Source organism: Dermacentor silvarum, chromosome 1 (genome assembly GCF_013339745.2).
Source record: "Dermacentor silvarum isolate Dsil-2018 chromosome 1, BIME_Dsil_1.4, whole genome shotgun sequence".
Lineage (NCBI taxonomy): Eukaryota > Metazoa > Arthropoda > Arachnida > Ixodida > Ixodidae > Dermacentor > Dermacentor silvarum.
In genome coordinates this window covers 122927803-122947574 of record NC_051154.1, presented here as the reverse complement: position 1 = coordinate 122947574, position 19772 = coordinate 122927803, and the positions used below count along the sequence as shown (strand labels likewise).

The 19772-nt window shown below is 48.1% G+C and overlaps 1 protein-coding gene across 7 annotated transcripts in view; it reads right to left on the bottom strand.

Moving 5' to 3' along the window:
* Positions 1 to 19772, bottom strand: part of LOC119435958 (importin-4) — a 175526-nt gene that overhangs the window by 69179 nt on the left and 86575 nt on the right. For 6 of the 7 annotated variants that reach the window (XM_049673006.1, XM_049672998.1, XM_049673013.1 and 3 more), the window contains exon 15: positions 7751 to 7898. The exons of the other annotated variant lie outside the window; for it this stretch is intronic. In XM_049673006.1, the coding sequence (XP_049528963.1) occupies positions 7751 to 7898 (148 nt within the window). The remainder of the gene's footprint in view (positions 1 to 7750; positions 7899 to 19772) is intronic. 7 annotated transcript variants of the gene reach the window in all.

Sequence of the window (19772 nt, the reverse complement as noted above, 5' to 3'; positions counted from 1 at the left end):
CGTTCTCCTTTGACGATCTTGAAACTTGGGAGCATGTTTAAAAATCCCCACCTCGCGGGAAAAAAGCGAACTGATTAAAAAACTAAAATCTAGTTCTCCTCCTTCACGTCCGATAGCACAGTATGTCCACGAGCGGCACGGAAGGTCTCGAAAGCGCCGTTTCAAACCATCGATAGAGGGCTAACCATGCCCAATGGGCGTGGTACGGAAAGAGCTAAGCAATCTAAGAGTTGTTAAAGGCATATCCTTTGAGTCTATGATAACAAAATTCAAGTAAATCAATCACTTAATCATCAAAATGTGTTCCTGTTCCATGAAAAAAGCATGAGTTCTGGCATCTCGAGAAAGAAATTAAAAATTCACTGGTGATTTGGCAGTAATTGCGAGAGAAATGCATTAGCACTATGTCGCAGCTCTTTGAGGTCCCGGATCTATGACTTAAAGCGCATTGACCACATTGGAAATTGTTGTTCAGGAGCTCACTCGACACATGTCCCTGCCTCTTCAAGGAGTGCAACTGACATTGGTCCAGAGCAGACCACTATACCGGGTGTCCCAGTTAACTTGGACCAAGATTAAAAAACCGGAAGAGCTCTAGAGAAATCGTACCAACTGCATAGTAGCGACAGTCATGTGTACTTACCAGCCAGTACTTTTTTCATCACAAAGTTTTATTTAATTAATTAGTTTTAATTACCAAACTCTTATTATTGCTTGAATCGCAAACATGTCAATAATAAAGTTGTAGGGCACCTTATACCCCTGTCAAGCGGGCAAGTTAAGTGCACTTTGCGCAATCTAAACGTCGCAAGTGGAGTGTCACTCGCTGCAGAGTGTACTCCGGTCGAAGTGCGTTCACGGAACACACTTTGCTGGCCGAGTGCGTAGCCTCGTTGCCAGCGGTTTCAATGGTATAAAATGTAATGCATAAAAAAAAAGGACACAGAAGTTCATTTTAGTGGTTGAACAGCTCTTGTGCACAAATAATAGCCTAAAACATGTTCATATTCTGTTCGAGTAGTATCAAATGCCGCCTCGTCACACGCCGCTATGTCGTTCTGGATTGGATAGGCATTTTTCTTGGCAGGCATTGACTTGCCACACTCTTAATAAAAAATATTTTCATTTTTTGTTGAAAAAACATAGATTAAGTTTGTTTTAATTAATAATACAACGTAAGACAATCACTTTTTAGAAGTACTTTTCTTTTTAATCTACGTTTTCACAAAACGCGCTCGTAGTCTGTCACCATTTTTTTTACTGCGAGTGCACTCTGTTTTCCCGTTTAGAACCACGTAGCCTAAAGTGTCACTCAAGGTCCCAAAGTGCACTCCCCGTAAGTGCACTTAACTTGCCCGCATGACAGGGGTATTAAATAACCTTCGAATCAAGCATTTGTTTCGTGCTCAGCTTTGCCTCCTTGGTTTTTCCGAGAAAAACAAAAATCACGCGAAACAAACCACGGATACATGGCTTTACTAGAGGCGGCAGCTCGATACAGGGCTTCACGCTATGTGATGGTTGCAGTATCATGAGAACATGACGCTGACGCATTGATGAGCATAGCGGAGCCGTAGGGGGGGGGGGGGGTTTCGAAGCCGGGAAATCGTGATGGTGCACTTGGGACTGTAATTTTGCACACTCTTGTTCTGTAGATAGGCACGCCCGGAACGTATGCTCCTTTTGTTCCCTTTAGCAATAGAAACAAACTTGCGCAGGCAATGTCTATCTAATGCGTTTTGGCGGATCTGTACGACCAGCATATGCTGTTGTCAATTACGTAAATCATTTTGCTTGATGTGTCAGTGGGTAGATAATAACAGGAAATCTCCACGGTACCACACCAGTGACCTGCTCTTCAAGAAGACAGTTACGCCCTTCACAAATGATCGGAAGGCTAAAATGATCCTGGCCCTGTTGTAGGGAACCTCAAATAGCCTCCGAATCAAGCATTTATTTCGTGCTGAAGTGTGCCTGGTTGTTTTTTCCAGGAAAAGAACAAAAGCCCGCGAAATGTGAAATAGATGTGGGCTCGCGCGCTGCTACACAAGCGCCTCAAAGCAACCTTTTAAAGATATACGGCTGCATTCGTTTATTGCCACATTGTACAAAGTTTCATTACTAGCTTCAACTAGCATGGTGCGATAACCGTCAGCATCTGCAGACGCAAGAATGTTGTGCTCCATCATGCTCGGGATAGCTTTAACCTTCGCGTATCCTGAAACAAAGCTACAAAAGAAATTCAACCAATCTAAAAAATAAATAAAAAAACAGTACGCAAAAGAGCACGAAAAAAGAAAAGAAAAAAAAAAAAAGGGCAGCTCTCGGAAGAACAGAAAAGAGCTACACAGGAGTTTATTTCAATAAAAAATAAACCAAAAGCACGGAAACAGTCTCAGCCGCCCACAAAGAAACATTAAAAGATGCAACTGGTTTAGCCAGTTACCCTTCCTGTCTTTTGAAGTGGGGAAAAGAGGCAAAACAAAGCATTTTTTAAAACCTATTTCTATCTTTGTTGCAAGCTTTCTTTATGTAAGGATAGGGTGACACCATGAAGGTGTGTTAGAAGTCACGTTTTACACCAGTTTTGAGCAGTTATTTTCCACTGCCACTTATAGCATGTGCTCAAACAGGTTACCATATCAAACAACACAGTACTCAATTCTTTCCAACACTTGTGTTGGAGGCTGGACCTTGAGGTTCCCGCCTCCGCACTGGCGTCGCACACACTACCGTGAGGGTTAGCAGCAAAGAATGCCAAAACATCCGTTGCTGCTTTTTGAACTACCATCGCAGTCCTGTGTCACTTTCTTGTGAAGCTACCTGTCTCGCAAGGACTTCGTACAATCTAACTATTGTTGACAGACTAGGCCGTCCTCCACAATGCCACATCCGGAATAGCTTGGCTGCCTTCCTCCTGTTGCCGTGCGCAACCCCCAGAGCCAGGTTCATTTTACCCCTCTCGTCATTCGTGAAAGGCATGACTGTCTTCTTGAAGAGCATGTCACTGGCGTGGTACCATTGAGACCTCCCGTTATTACCTACGCACTGACATATAAAGCAAAAATTATTTAAGTAATCGACAACAGCATTGCTGGCCGTACAGATCCGCCAAAACACATTAGATGGACATAGCCTGCGTAAAGTTTGTTTCTATTACTAAAGGGAACAAAAGGAACATACGTTCCGGGCGTGCCTATCTACAGAACAAGATGAGCAAGTGCGCCGTCGCGGTTTCCCAGCTTCGAAAACCCTCCCTCCCCCCTATGACTCCGTTCCGCTTATCAATGTGTCAGCGGCGTGTTCTCGTGATGCCGTAACAATCACATAGTGTGAACACCTGTATCGAGCTGCCGCCGCCAGTAAAGCCGTGTATCCGTGGCTATTTGCTTGGGAATGTTTGAGTAGCGGCGCGCGAGCGCGTATCTATAATTTCGTGGTTAGGATGTTTCGTGTGCTTTTGTTTTTTCTTGGGAAAACCAACGAGGCAAAGCTGAGCAGGAAACAAATGCTTGATTCGGAGGTTATTTGAGGTGCCCTACAACTTTGTAATTGATATGTATGCGATTCAAACAATTAAAAAAGCTCGCTAATTAAAAACAATTAGGACTTCGTGATGAAAAAAATACTGGCTGTAAATACACACGACTACAGCTACTATGCAGTCTGTACAATTTCTCTAGAGCCCTTAGGTTTTTAAAACTCTTGGTCCAAGTTAACTGGACACCCGGTGTATGTATGTGTGTGTGTGTGTATATATATATATATATATATATATATATATATATATATATTTACACACACACACACACACACACACAGACACACACACACACACACACACACACACACACACACACACACACACACACACACACACACACAAAGAAAAAGATTGTTAATTAGAACTTTAATATCTCGAAATATCGGTGAAGTTGAAATTTCTTTCTGGCTTGGTATCAACCCCATGTATTTTTCACCTCTTCAGAGAGTGGCGTTGTGGAGCTTTGGCTTGATATCTGAAATTCTAAGGGTTTACAGTTTCTTGCCTGTGCTTGCAACTCTAGGTACTGGCAAACCATTAGCCCTGTGATGGTTATCGAGTCCCAAACGACGTCCACAGCTGTGTTGAGTGTAGCGGTGGTGACTGTGAGATGGTGCACATGATTGGCGGGCTAAAGATCATGAGCGATATTCTTGGGCAATCACTTTCTGAGATAGTATCACTTTCACGAGATTCAGAGGCGGACGCATCCACATATACAGCCAACAACATTTCTGGCCCGGGACCGAGCTTGTTATCTTAGCATAATGCCAAGAGCACTGGTGGCTGTATGTTTTAAAGGGTCCCTGAAACAGTTCGGACAAATTTTGTAGACGTGTAAGATACAGTTACAGTAAACATTCGCATCACAATTTAAGAGAAGCGTCTCATATTAAGAGAGCTATGGACAATTACAAATTGCCCTTCTCCCTAACCATGCATTTCCTCCTTAACTTGTTTGCCGAGTGATCGGGGCTAAGCTCCGCCTTCGCTGGCTCTACATCATGTTGTGACATATGTTGTCGTCTACTTCCGGTTGTCTTGGAGCCAGCTCGCGAAGGCTCTCCAACCTCTCCGCTAGCCGCCCGGCAATCGATCCCCAGCGAGAGCGATCAAGCAGCGTGCCTTGTGAGCGTTCTGATGCAGCGCAGAGCGTGTCCGGTATTCCGGTAACCACAGGCGGGCTGGGCGTTTTGACGGATAGCCAGAGGCATAAACTAAAGCCCCTCCATACTGCTGTGATGAAGGAGCTTCGTAGACGTACGTGAGCGGCCTGATCGGCAAGCACGGTCCAGCCATCTGGTGGCGCAGAGCTTAAACAGCCAAATACAGATCTAACATTCCTGTAACCAGGTGTAAAACATTTGAAACATATAAAAAGACGTGCTCAAGATTACGCTCCTGCCAAAAATTTGAGCCAGCAGCAAAGTATAAAAAACTTGGTTACTGCTATACAGTATAGACCACTTATAATGTAACCGCTTATAGTGCAGGACCGGATATAGTGCGGTCTTTTCAGACTCCCGTTAATTTTCCCACAGCACTCCATGTATACACGTATTGCTTATAGTGCAGTTGAGGGAAACGAAATACCGGTTACAGTGCGGCTGCCTGGGAGTACGGAAGTCAGCTGAGACGGCGAACGCTCCCCTCAAACGGGCGCCCCAAGGAGTAAAGAGAGACGAAGTGGAGGAGAAGGGCACGTGGTGCAAACGAACAGCCAGTGAGGCTGAAACCAGAATCTTGAGTGCGAGTCGTGAAATATCATGGCGCGCATAGCGAGCGAGGGCCACGAAACTGCTAACGCCGGCCAACGCTTGCTTCACGATAACGGCAGTAAACGAACCTTCAGGGAGTGGGTGGCGACGGCACATCACGGCGAAGGGCGCACGCGGAGATCGTGGAATGTGAGGGAGGAGGGCGGCAGGGAAGCGGATTTCGCCTCGGCAACTCCGCCGCTCCGGTGGCTCCCCTCGCCCTCCCTGGTAGCTCCCTAACTTTCGACTGTCACCGTGTGCGCCCGCCGCCGAGTCAGGCGCCACCGCTCCAGCCGGCCCGGTGCCAGCTCCCCGAAGTTTCGTTTTAAGCCGTTATCGGGAAGTGGGCGTTTGCCGGCGTGGGCAGTTTCGTTGGCTGGTCTGGGACAGCGCCGCTGCTTCCCTCTGCGCCGTAGCCGCAGCATGCAAGGTCAACACGCGACTAGAAAGTAGAGGAAGCATAAAGGAGAAAGAAGGGTTCACTGCCATTTTCTACGCGTGGCTACGGTAGCGTGGCTGAGACGTCGGCTTGTACACGCATCTTCCGGCGCAACGCAGAATCGGCGACCTTGCCATTTGAGAGAGGGTGAAATTTCCGCCGCGTTTTTCTTTCTTTGTTTTGTTCGCGCGCGAGATTGAGGGGTCTCTCTTAAGCTTTTACTTTATGGCCGTGCCGGAGCAATGTCGGTCGGAGGCGCCGCCGCGTGAATTATTTTGAATTAACGAGATTCAACTGTAAATTGAATGCAAACGTTCTAGCCGCATTCCTCGACTGTCGCATACGCGTGGCGGCTCGGTGCACATGTTTTGCATATGTGCGGGCCTTGAAAATTGTTGCTTTGGTTATAGTGTGGTACCGCTTATAATGCGGATATTCGCGACTCTGGAGGCTTACATTATAAGCGGTCTACACTGTATTAGCTGTGTTTGGTTGAGCTTTGTGCCGCCAAGTGGCTGCACCGTGCAAGCAGTTCACGTTTTCCCCTCCGTTCATCACATAAAACATGGTAAAACGGCCAGTACACTTACGCTTGCGCTCACCTGAATACTGGACAAGCTAAATTCTATTGTGGCAATCTTTCGACGTGAAGTGACGGCCGCAAAAGCGTAGATGCTGGCGCCGTTTGGATACCGTCAGTCTGATGCGCTGCAGCCACTCTGCTCGTCTGCTGCATTGCAGCAGGGCACGATGTCGCAGCTTGACATGTCGCCGATCACTACGTTTGTAGCCCACAACGCAAGGGCGAACCATGGTGCTTGCGAAAAGAACAAGACCAACACTGACCGCGCAGCTCTCGTCAACACGGAGCACATTGTAACACAAGCAGACGACACTTGCTGTGGGATGGAAGTGCTTTTTGTGTAGTGATACATGTCCTTGCGCATTCTCTTTCTATTAATTTCTTTTTATAGAAACAAATTAACTAACATCTAAACTATTACGAACAACATTTGTTCACCATAATGTTGGAAAAATTATCGATGACGCGCCCTGGGCAGCCAATCGAATAGCTGGCCCAGTGACGTATTCTGGGCAAATCGTGTCATCTGGGCACAAAACTCAGCCGCTTGGCGCGCTGCAATCGGTAGCGATGTACATAGTTAAAACCTTATAATAAATTACACGCTTTATGTGGAGCGCTTAGATGCGTCAATTAATGATCAGAAGGACCTACTCTAACGACTCAGTACGTTTGTACAAAATCGTCAAAATCGTTTCAGGGTCCCTTTAATGCGTCCAGTGCCAATTCTATCCCTGAAAGTGAGAATTCCGCCTCTGATCCTTGGTGCAGCGAACTAACATACCAAGCAATCCCACATCAATGCTTACTTCGAATAGTCCTTTACACTGAACATACACGCACCATGCTTGTGTCGTGCAGTTCTGCCCTTCTTTTTCTGGGTTTTGCTCTTTTTGGGCAATTCAAAAATACACTTAATTTGAAATGTATTATTTGAAGATCTGGCGATCTTCGAATAACTAAGGAGGTTTTACTGTAATGCGATAAAACCTCATTTTACTAAACAGACTCAATGAAAACTTTGTTTAGAAATTAGAAAATATTCTATATTCAATTTGATATTTAGAGGCTGTTGTTTTTTCTTAAATATTTGTATTGAATTAGAAAACCTCGTTATTTGAATATCCCTAATGAATAATACTAGATAGTTTTGCATCACTAACCAACAGTCCAAAATATTTTACATTGGAATGTACACTGACGCTTTTACTCGACAATTACAAAACAGATTACACAATAATCACAGAAATTCGTGATGCAGAAACACGCTGTCAGAAGTGTTTGGGGCTGACAAATGTACAAGGCAGCTTGGGACCTCGAGCTCAGCGGCACAACACCGTAGCCACTAAGGTACTGGGGCAGGTTTTTTTCTCTCTTAGCAGTTGAAAGGTAGATTAGGTCATAACACAGGGCATAGCACGCCAGACCTAAGTTTTCACAGAAGGTTTCCAGTGCATAGAAGGTCTTGCTGAGGTTTGGTGGGTCTTTCCGTGTATGGGCCATCAGCTCTGCTGTTTGGCCCAAGTGGTTCAGCAGGATGGGCATCACCTGGTTGGCATACTTCCCCATGTCTGGCTAAATGAGGGAAAAAAAAAATCCTAATCATTTTGATGGAACTGGAGCAGAGAAAAATCTGCAGTGTCTCAATTCATGTTGAAGCACAAGAAGTTAAATTTCACTCCATCTCCCAACCATTTAACAACTTAAGGCCTTCCACTGTCCAACTGGCAAGGTAATTATTTATATGTGATTGGACTTTATTGCGATAGCAATTATATGGGCACTCCAAGCGGATTTCTGCTGTCGATGTCGCCATGCGCGGTATGCTGTATGTGCAAGTGAACGTCACGGAGAGTGAACGCACGACGGAGAGCAAACGCGACGTCTTCAGTCGTGCCAAAGGCCGTGGAGGGATGGGAGGAAGGGAGGGGAGGCGACGTTTAGCTGTGGCACCAACTGTGTATCTTGTGACCGAGCGCAAGGGGAACTGGCGACTCAATCCCCAGGCGAAATAAGGAAAGCGGGAAGGCAGCGCGAGAGGGAGGGGGTGCACCTTCTACTCTGTCAGCAACTGTGTACTTGCAGTTTGCTCGACTACGGGCGGTCGCACGCACCATATATCTTGAAAGCGATCTGCACACGGCTCCTACCTTTGTATGCGCTGTATTTTCCCTGCTCAGTTTCCTTTTGCAATAGACTGCATGAACCTTCACTCGCTGCCGCGCTTGCTCATGCCAGCATTTTGACAGTGGTTGTCTGTAGTCATCGAGTGATCTATTCATGTTCTAGGGGTAGGACTGCCCAAAGTCATTTTGGAGCAAGTAAAATTGCGTTTTGGCGCAGCTTGGAGCAGGCCAATCTGAATTTTGGTGGAATAATGGAATATGGCGGCGCACTTTGAAACCAAAATAAAACAGAGAATAACCCAACACAAAGCGCCTAGTAGAAGCAGGCTTTGTAGCTATAGAGTACCAGAATATGGAAGAGTGGTTCGAGCAGCGGCACGGCGCGTGTTTTCCTGTAAAGCCGAAAACATTGGTAGAACTACAATCGAACTATATATCCCCGCACCAACGCTCATGATGATAGTGGAAAATGTGCTCAAATTATGCGGTCCAATGGACGCGCCAACATAATTGCTGGGTCACCACATGTCACCGCAGATCCAGAGAGTCGTAATCAATCCCATTCTTCTTCTTCTTTCTGGGGTTTTACATGCCAAAACCAGTTCTGATTATGAGGCATGCCATAGTGGAGGGCTCCGGATTAATTTTGACCACCTGGGTTCTTTAACGTGCACTACAACGCAAGCAAACGGGCGTTTTTGCATTTCGCCTCCATTGAAATGCGGCTGCCGCGGCCGGGATTCGATCCCGCGATCTCGTTCTCAGCGTAATCAACCCCAGTGGCTGGTATAACGTCAAACTATTCCAATCTGTCTTTATTGCGATATCAGTTATATGGACACTCCAGGCACGTTTCTGCCGTCGTCGTTGTCGTGATGCGTATAAAGTCCAGGGGTGATAACATTGTCGCCGCGCGCCGTTTTCAGTCACGCGCAAGGCATTGTGGGGCCAAAAAAGGGAGGGGGGGGGGGGGGGGGCGTTCTTCAGCAGCTGATGCGTATGGCGCGGCAGCGGGGGCCCCATCTTGAAAGCGACCTGCGATGGGGACAGAGTGTGAGTGCTCATAGCTTCGTGCTCGTCGCTTAGTTAGCGTTGAAGCGAGAGGCAGCACGAAGGTGGGAGGGGGGGCGTTGTACTCTGGCAGCAACTGCGGATTGCCCGGCCGCCCGTGGTAGCGCGGGGCCTCTCTTGAAAGCAATCTGGGTTAGGGGCAGTGTCTAGCTAGGTGCGCGGACGGCTCATACCTTTGTAGGTGCTGGGTTCTCCCCCCTCAGTTTGCGTTGAAGCAACAGACTGCACGAAGGTCCCTTTGCACTCTGCTGCTGCCACGCTTTCTCACTCTAGTGTTTAGACAGCGAGTTTCCGTGGTCGAGTGAGATATGTTCATGTTTGCTTGTGCGTGCGTGACACCATGCTTGTTAATTTAGTAAGCAAACGTTTACTAGTTTATACGGCCGATAAAACAACTATCCTTACTTCACACAGCTGTATACTGGTTTGCTATCGCAATCGATGCTTCACCTTTCGGGCGAAACTTGACTTTTTATTCCAAATCTGCCATTATTCATTCGCGATACGTCAAAATGGCTCAGGCCTCGCCCATGTGGTCATAAAAACAGATTGGAATATTTTTACGGTATACTGACTCTGGGGACAGAGACGCCCGCCTGCTGAACCCACTGCAGCACGCGCCTCCCTAATATCTAGTTCGCTCGCAGTGCCCTCAGCCTACTTTTCATTGTTTTGAGCCTCAGCTAGGGAGCGCCACACCGCTCGGCCCACTCCCCCCCAACCGTATTCTAATTACAGCTGCCCTGGCCGTTCCGACAGCAGTGACAACAGCAGGGAGTGGCTGCGTGCACTTGCCGGAAGCGCCAAAAAGCACAGTGTTATAAGCGCGAAAATCATGAGAAACTGTGAGGGAGGCGCGTTGCGCGGTCTGCAGAATGTGAATGGCTGCACTCTTTTTCGGTGAACGAATCTGCTCGCTGTTCGTGGCCACTGCCGGAGCACACATGCCGAAGCCGTTATGGTGCGTCGTGGTGCAATTTCGGTCAATTTTCTGTGTTTGGCGCAGATTGGTACAGGAATCTGCGTTTGTATCAAAATGACGTAATTAGCGCAGGAGTCGCACCTCTGATGTTTGCTTGTGCGCGCTGAGACCATGCTTGTTAATTCAGTTAGTAAGTGAGTGTGTCCAAGTTTATGCAGCCGATAGAACTACTATCCTTACTCCATATAGCTCTCTACTAATTTGCAACTGCAATTGATGCTTCGCCTTTTGGGCGAAACTGCGACTTTTTTAGTGCTTTGCTTTTGCTCAGAATAAAATCAACATCCAACCAATCATGAAAGCTTCTTTAAAAGGGAGATACGCAAAATACTGAATGTCAACCAATTTCTATATTAGCCAGTTTGAAGACAAGGAAATGGGAAAGCATGCATACACAATGTGTTTTTGGCAAAAATTAGGGCAGAAAAATATGGGAGTGACAATGAAATCAGCAAATGTTTACACGTATTTTTGTATCAACTTTTGCCAAAATACCATACTGCACATTTACTATAGTATCATCATCATCAGACTATATTTATGTCCACTGCAGGACGAAGGCCTCTCCCTGCAATCTCCAATTACCCCTATCTTGCGCTAGCCGATTCCAACTTGCACCTGAAAATTTCCTAACTTCATCACTCCACCTAGTTTTCTACCGTCCTCAACTGCGCTTCCCTTCTCTTGGTATTCATTCTGTAACTCTAATGGTCCACTGGTTATCCATCCTATGCGTTACATGGCCTGCCCAGCTCCATTTTTTTCGCTTAATGTCAATTAGAATATTGGCTATCCCCGTTTGCTCTCTGATCCAGATCGCTCTCTTGAGACCATGCACTAAAACAAAAAGATTTGGCCTGATCACACACACCTTTTATGGGATATACAGTAAAACCTCGGTGATACGAATCTCGCGGGGTCGCGTGAAATATTCGTATCACCCGAAATTTGTATCATCAAAACATACACAATATCAAGAAAAATGAATTTATTTTTACCAGAAAAGATTTCTAATAGTGGAATCCCATTGATACCTTCCTCACTGCTGCGTTTTCCCGGCTGCTACGTCGCGTTTTCGCGGTCCCGACCCAAATCCAATTGACTTCCATGTATAGTCGAATCTCGATAACTCGAACTCGCAGGGGCCCAAAAATTTGTTCGAATTAAAAGGACTTATTTTTGAAATATTCGTGCACCATAGCACGACGTACGAACGGTGTGATTCGTGAAATATTGCGGCGCGCAAGCACATATCGAGCGAGGGCTACGAAACTGCCCGCGCTCGCTTCGCGTTAACGGCAGAAAACGAAACTTCAGGGAGCGGGCGGCGCAGGCATGGCGAGAGAGCGAGGTTGTGGTTGTGAAGAGGCGACACGGCGACGGTGCGCGCGCGCGGGGACCGTCGCAGGCGAGGGAGGAGGGTGGCAGGGAAGCGGATTTGGCCTCGGCAACTCTGTTGCTTCGGTGGCTCCCCTTGCCCTTCCTCTCAACACCCTCGTAGCCCCCTCACCTTCCGACTGTCTCCGTGCACTGTCTCCGTGTGCGTCCGCCGCTCCCGCCGGCTTGGCGCCGCTTAGCACGCTCCCTGAAGTTTCGGTTTCTGCCGTTAAAGCGTTGGCCAAACTGGGCCTCCGGTGTTGCTTCCCTCAGCGTTGGCTGAGACGTCGGCACGTACACGCGTGTTCCAGCGCCACACAGAAACGGCGACCTTGGCGTGACGCCGCGGTTTCCTTTTTCTTTCTTTTCTTTTTTTTTACTCCGCGCGGCGTTGAGGGTCTCGCCTAAGCTTTTGCTCTCGATCTGGCGGTGTCGGAGCAATGCCGGTCGGAGGCGCTGCCACATGATTTGGCGTGCTGCTGTGCGCGGTTTAAGTTGCAACAAGCGACCGGCACGTTGCAGATACGACGCACCCGCGCGGGTGCCGTTACTGCCGTATCCTGAAAGCGATCTGGGACGTGCGCATAGTGCGCGCCCGCGTGGACCTTATCGTCAAAATGATCTGCGATGTTGACAAAGTGCGCCTAGTGTCATTAGCTTTGTATGCCTTCGACGTTTAGTTCGCGTTGAAGCGAGAGACAGCGCAAAGGTCAATTCGCTCGCTGCTGCTGCTGCTGCGTTTCGGTTAATTGCTTCACCTTTCGGGCGAAACTGCAGCTTTTTTTCTCTCTCTTTTTCTTTCGCGGTCCCTTGAAAAACGTATCAACGGGACGTTTTCTTCTTGTCCAAATCGTCAACGATCGCCTTCTGAAAGGCATATAAGTGCGCGCACGTGATCTTGGGAATGTTTGCGCACGCCACTGAACGCCTGAGCAAGTCGAGTGCAGGGAGCATTTTTGCCGTCGGGGCTGCGCCGCGGTCATCGTTGCAGCATTGGTCCTCGTCTAATTTCTCGCTAAGCATCGGCTAGGCTGTGATGTGGTCCCGTCTGCTTGACGTGGGGAGCAATGAGAGATTGCGCAGCCGCGTGACGTAGTCGGTTGCTTGGCGACTATGGATCCCACCCAGATCCCGCTGTGCCGGCTTGTCTGAGCCGGTGGCCCCGCTGGGTCGGCCGCCGCCGCTGTTGCTCACGCGTTCGTATGATCCGTAGCGGCGCGGCAACACGTTCGGAACAGCCGATTTTTTTCGTATTGTGAGCAATGTATTTCGGCCGGGGAATGTTACGAATTCGTATCACACCGAAATTCGTACCAGCCAGGTTCGTATCACCGGGGAGCAATGAGAGATTGCGCAGCCGCGTGACGTAGTCGGTTGCTTGGCGACTATGGATCCCACCCAGATCCCGCTGTGCCGGCTTGTCTGAGCCGGTGGCCCCGCTGGGTCGGCCGCCGCCGCTGTTGCTCACGCGTTCGTATGATCCGTAGCGGCGCGGCAACACGTTCGGAACAGCCGATTTTTTTCGTATTGTGAGCAATGTATTTCGGCCGGGGAATGTTACGAATTCGTATCACACCGAAATTCGTACCAGCCAGGTTCGTATCACCGGCGTTTTACTGTATACACTTTATTAAAAATCATTTTCTGTAGATGCAGCACACAAACAGCAGGAAACTGGTCGGAAAACCAAAGACAAACAAGAAACCTGCCTTTTCACGTACCAAAACCACTACCTGATTATGAGGCGTGACATAGTGGGCGACTTCGGATTCATTTTGCCCACCTGGGGTTCTTAAACCTGCACTCAATGCACGGTACACGGCTGTTTTTGCATTGGCTGTAGCTAAAGGTATGTCCGACATCTCCCTTCAACTATCTTTACAGGTACATTAGACAGATTCTGCACTGTTATTATGGAAGTAAGTCCGATGCATTTCATTAGTTTTTGCATGCTTCATGTTAAGATACGTAGGGCATAAGCACGCTGAACAGCTAGCATGTATATGTTAGCTCAGATACATGCTTCCCTCGCATCATCATTCATTTTGAGTGTGTTGCGGAACAGTGTGCCCGAGTTGGCACAGCCCGCACAGATTGGAGTATTCATCACTGCTGCAACAACTGCTGCATCTGCTTCCAGGGCATTAGTGCACACTTTCACAGCAAGAAAAATGCATTCCATTCGGCGCCCCTCGATGCCATGCTATGAAAACGTGTTTCTCGCTAATGGACCAAGAGGAAATCACGGCCTGCTACCGATCCACTAAAGTGATTGGTGCAAATGAGTCTGTGTTGCAGCATTTCACAATTACGAAGATGTGGAAGGGGACAATGTGATCCACGAATTAACAGACACGTTAAATAACCGAAGCCAGGAGCTGCATTGAACGCTCTTCAAGTTGCCTTCAGTTTTCCTTCGCGAACAGGCGCGAGTGGCCCTTTGGTTTGTTTTGTCACTCAAAGCAGTTATTTCTTGACGCTTCTTCGGGAAAAATGCTTTAATCATACCAGTGTGCAAACCACTCATATAACTTAAAGATTGGTAGCCCAAAGTTACGTTGTCGTATGAGATGTCATAGTTCTGCATACTTTTAAAAGCAGTATTGGCCACATCTGTTTATACACACTTAGATGGGGTTCTGCGCAAACATGATGGAGAATATACAGTAATCCCTCGTTATAACGAAATCGCTTTAGTCGTAATATCGCTTTATTCGAAATTTCTTCCGGTCCCGACCCAAACAGATGCATTTTAAGCCGCATTACTCAAAGCGCACGAAGAGCTTGACCCGCTTAGAGCGAAGTGGCGAGCAAAGGCATTGCCTCCGCCGAGCCGCGGCGCCCCTTTTTCGCATGCAGTGTTAAATACCACCGACGAATTAGTCTTATGCAGGCACAGAACAGGCAACAAAAGTACCAAACCCACGACTGATGACCGCCTAGTAATGGGCACCAAGCGAGTGCTCCCAGCTCTTTACTGCGGAGCAAACAGAAGCTGTCAAATTCTATGGTGCAGCACGCCCGAACCATTAATCTCGGTCGCAATTGCATTGCTGGTGTCCCCCGGGATAGAACCCACACGAAAATAAAGTTTTCCTGACACTTTGCGATGCCAGAAAACCGCAGTCTCTTGGATGCCGAAAAGTGGCCAAAAGACTGCAGGCAGACTTGCACTATAGCATTCCATGGGGTGCGCTCGATGAGCAATGTTTTACTGCTTTAAAGAGCACTTCTGGCACTGAAACGTGCCGAAAAGCACAATAGAAGTGTCCCTCCGATTATAAGTGCCATGTTCGATGCGAGGAGCTACATTAACAAAGCGGGAAGACGACTTTGGAGAAGCCGGTCTAGAAATTTGCTCGCCGCTCGCCATAGTAGGTCTGCATCGCAATAAACCAGCACCCCAAGCTTCGTCGCACTTTTGACGGTGTAAATCGACTGATGACATGCCGAAAACATGAAAAATCCGAGTGTTACCAGCGGCAAGTGAGGCTGTCAACATGGCGGGTCAATGCAAGCTGGTGTTTCTTTCTCGAGCCGGTCATGCTTGATTCGCGCCATCCGTCTTTGGACAAACAGTCTAAATGCGTGGTAGGGTCACTGAATTTCGTTCCTAGACATTTGTCAATGGCACGCATGTTTGTGCACGCGACAGTGCGCAGACACCGCCACTTGAACGGTAGAATTAGCAGTGTCATTGACAACGGTGCACCGAAAAACTCTCCTTTTGCAAACTTCACGGCTGCACACCTCGGAAAAAAATTGCCTAGTGATCAAGCAAAGCCCCTACTACAAAACCGTTCAGTTTTCACGATCGCGCTTCATACCCACAATGAGCGGCTAATCGTTTTTTGAGCACAACAAAGACAACTTCAGACTCGAGCCACAGCATTTGCGGAGCTTTCCAGCGCGATACTCTCGTAGTCTTCCATGACCTCCGCACCCCCCTATAAAAGCACCACTGCCTTCCCCTCCTCATTCGCTCTCCAGTCTGCAAGCCGTTTGGACGCCAGTCACTTTGCCAGTTTTGACGTCGCTGCTCCTCCAAAGCTGCCCTTTTCTGGCCTGCCCTCTCGAGCACAATCTTCTACCAACGGGTGCCCTTCCGCAGTTCCTGCTACTTGGTCTCCATGACTCTGATCGCCTTTCTTTCGCTACACGTGAAGCCTATGCCAAGCCCGCCATTGCAACCGTCGCCATCACCTGCACGCACAGATGAGGAAAGCGAGATGCCCCGACAACATTTTGAAGCTTCTGCCTTCTGCGTCGCCTGTGGCGTTCGGTCACTTAGGCGCTGACGGCGCGTGCGTTTGATCCAAACTTGTGTATTATTCGGAGTGCTTTGTTATGTGTGCCTCGCGTGTGCTTTTGTGGTCTACAGTGATAAACGTCTCCGTCAGTCTCCGGGCGAAAATGTCAGACTTTTGCCCGTTGCAAGAGGAATCGCAATTTAAAATACCCTGAAGTGGAAGGTGCAAATGTACAGTGGCTGAAAAACGCCAGGAGTGCAAATCTCCCCGTACATGGACCTGCACTTACAGCAAAAGCCGAAGCTCTCGCCCTTCAAATGGGCCATAAAGATTTCAAGTGCAGCAATGGCTGGCTTGAGCGGTTCAAGAAACGACACAGTGTGAACCGTGACACTGTAGACGTATGGTGCCAACATTGGCTCCAAGCTCTACTTGAAAAGTATGAAGATAAAGACACCAACAACCTACATGAGGCTGCATTATTCTACAAGATGCTACCGAATCACACGTTCACTACCACTGGCGGATCCTCATCCAGAGGAAAACAGAGCAAGGAGCGCGTCATGGTGCTGTTTGGTGCCAATGCAACAGGCGAAAAAAAGCTTCCCTTCAAGGGAAGCTTTTCAAGGGAAGGGGGAGAAGCCGCGGTGCTTCCGAAATGCAACCATTCAGAATATATGCATCTACAGAAGTAACAAGTGAGCATGGATGACTGCTGCTCAGTGGCGCACCGACGGGGGGGGATTCGGGGGTTGGAACCCCCCCCTGAGGCCGACATAACCCCCCCTTTTGTTTAACCCCTTTTCTTTCCTTACGCATTTAAGTACTGCAATTAAGATGCAAGACGCGCAATCGTCTGTACACTCGCAAAAAGCGAATTTTTTGACAATTTCCCGTGAAGAAATCGAAATTAGTGCTCTTTAGATGGTATTGGCAAACTGTCAACCCCCCCCCCTGGCAGAGATCCTGGGTGCGCTACTGCTGCTGCTATTTTTGAAGACTATGTGCGCCTTCTGGATAGATGGTTCGATGCAAAGAATCGGCAAGTGCTTTTCTAATTTACAATTGTCCGAGCCACGGGAAGATCGACAACCTCAAGGGAATTGCTGTGGAATTTTTGCCTGCAAACACAACCGCAGTACTGCAACCGATGGATCAGGGCATCATTAAGACCACCTGGAAGCTGTACCGCAAGGCTCTTTTGCAGCGCATGCTCACAGCGTATGACACCAGCAAGAGGTACAACATTGATTTGCTTGGTGTGATCCATTTGCTGAACTTTTCATTGAAAGAACTTCACCTTCGAAGGTCGCCAACTGCTTTGCGCACGCCGGCTTTTCCCGCGCCATTGTCAGTGACCCTGACAATGACTGGACTTGCAGCATTCTGTACGATGCTGTTCATAAAATTGCTGGCCAAGAGGTAGAAGGCAACTTCGAGACATTCGCGTTGGCTGACGCTGCTGCTCCTGTGGTCGCCCCGGCGACGGATGCAGAGATAATTGACAGTGTTGGTGACCCCAACGAGGACGAAGAGCTGGTGGACGAAGAGCCACGTGAAGTGCCAACTTTGGTGCAGACGCGGGAGTACCTACGCCTGCTGCGAAATAAGGTTGAATGCATGGGCGGCGACCACGGCCTCGTGCAATGCTTGGTCAAATTAGAGCAGGGGTTACTGGCGTCCGGTAAGAACTTGAAACAGCCAAAGCTCACTGCCTTTCTTGCACCTGAATAAAGCTTTGCTTCACTGAATACATTGTATTTTGACTTCCTCGCAGTTGTGGCACAATTAAAGCTCGACTGCTTTAGCTTTTCTTGAGTGGTCGCTTGTATCGAATTAGCGCTTATAACGAATTGTTTCGCCGTTCCGCTGACTTCGTTATAACGAGAGATTACTGTATGTGCAAATGCAATAGCTCACTTCGATGATAATCAGTACCAACGCAGCTGAGGGCTCGATTTTCTAGTGAATCATGCAGTGGCTGTTTCTGTTGAATGTTTGTGTTCAATTAGTTATACATAAAAGGTTAGAGTAGAATGGAGGTAAAGCGCACAAGCATTGGTTCTTAAAAATACTGAAATTTACAAGTCATGCGACAGAAACTTGTACAGTTAGCAGTCACTATTACACAATGACTGCTAATTACATTATATTACAAATACAGAAATGATTGCAAGCTCGCCGTTTTGTTAGCGTAGCAGTAAAATCTCTGATTACTGCACTCAATACCTTGGTCGGATGCCTTTTCAGTGAAATGGTATCCGACGAAGGTATCGAGCGCAGGTATCAGCAAAAAAAATTTGTCAAATGTTTCCACTAGTTTTCTTTCCTTTCATTTCATTTCTCTTTTGTCTATAGGAGTTTGCCTGACGTAGTGAAAACATTTTTTGCCACTTCCATCTCGCAAGGCAAGATGAAAGAAAGCAGTGCACCATCACCCCTGCCGAACAGCCTCAAGCATCGAACCCGTCGGGTCACGCATTTTAGTTAAGTTTATTGCGCCCTGCTGACATGTGCTACAGAACAGAATAAGCGCAGTGTAGAAACAACACAATGAATGAACTCATATGCATGACCCAGCGTTGCAATAGATCTGGCTGTGGAGCGGCAGTGAGGACTTGCTGCTTGCTGCCATTTGCCATTATCAGATCTGTGGTGAGAAGGTTCCTACCACGTCTGAGAAACTAATAAAGGAGAGAGAGAGAGGGAAGAAAAAAATCAGCGCATATCCATGACGTGAATGATGAGTGGGCGAAGCACCGAGGGATCATTCAGGTAAACTAGAGCTATGGACGAGAGAGAAAGAGAGCACGCGTTGGGAACGAACGCTCTTGTGCACCACAGTGCCCCTAGCTACGGACGAGAGAGAGAGAGCGAGCGTTGGGAATGAACGCCCTTGTGCAAGCAGCGCCCCTAGCTACGGATGAGAGAGAGAGAGAGCACGCGTCGGGAACGAACGCCCTTGTGCATCGCAACGCCCCTAGCTACGGACGAGAGAGAGAGCACGCGTCGGGAACGAGAGAGAAAGAGAAACGAACGCATTCGGGTAAACCAGAGCTACGGACGAGAGAGAAAGAGAGCGCGTGTTGGGAATGAACGCCCTTGTGCACCGCAGCGCCCCTAGCTACGAATGAGAGAGAGAGAGAGAGAGAGCGTGCGTCGGGAATGAACGCCTTTGTGCATTGCAGCGCTCCTAGCTACGGACGAGAGAGAGAGAGAGCGCGTCGGGAAAGAGAGAGAAAGAGAAACAAACGCCCTTGCACACCGCAGCACCCCTAGCTACGGACGAGAGAGAGAGAGAGCGCGCGTCGGGAACGAGAGAGAAAGAGAGCACAGCTGCGCCTTTAGCGGGAGCGGCTAGTACAAGCGTGGTTATGACGGCGCGACGAGGGACAAGGCTCGACCCTAAGGAGCTTCGCCCCTAAAAGAAAGCGCGATGAGGAGTTGAACCGCGGACCGCATCGTGGCAATCAGAGGCGCTACCGCTACACCATTGTTGAAACTTGCTTAATAAAGCTTTTTGAGCTACTGTCGAACCCGTTTACCTCAAATTATCCTGTATATCGAACAATTTCTGAACATGGTATATTTACAATGACAATATATAAAACTATTATGGTAACATCGAACAAAAATAGCAGCG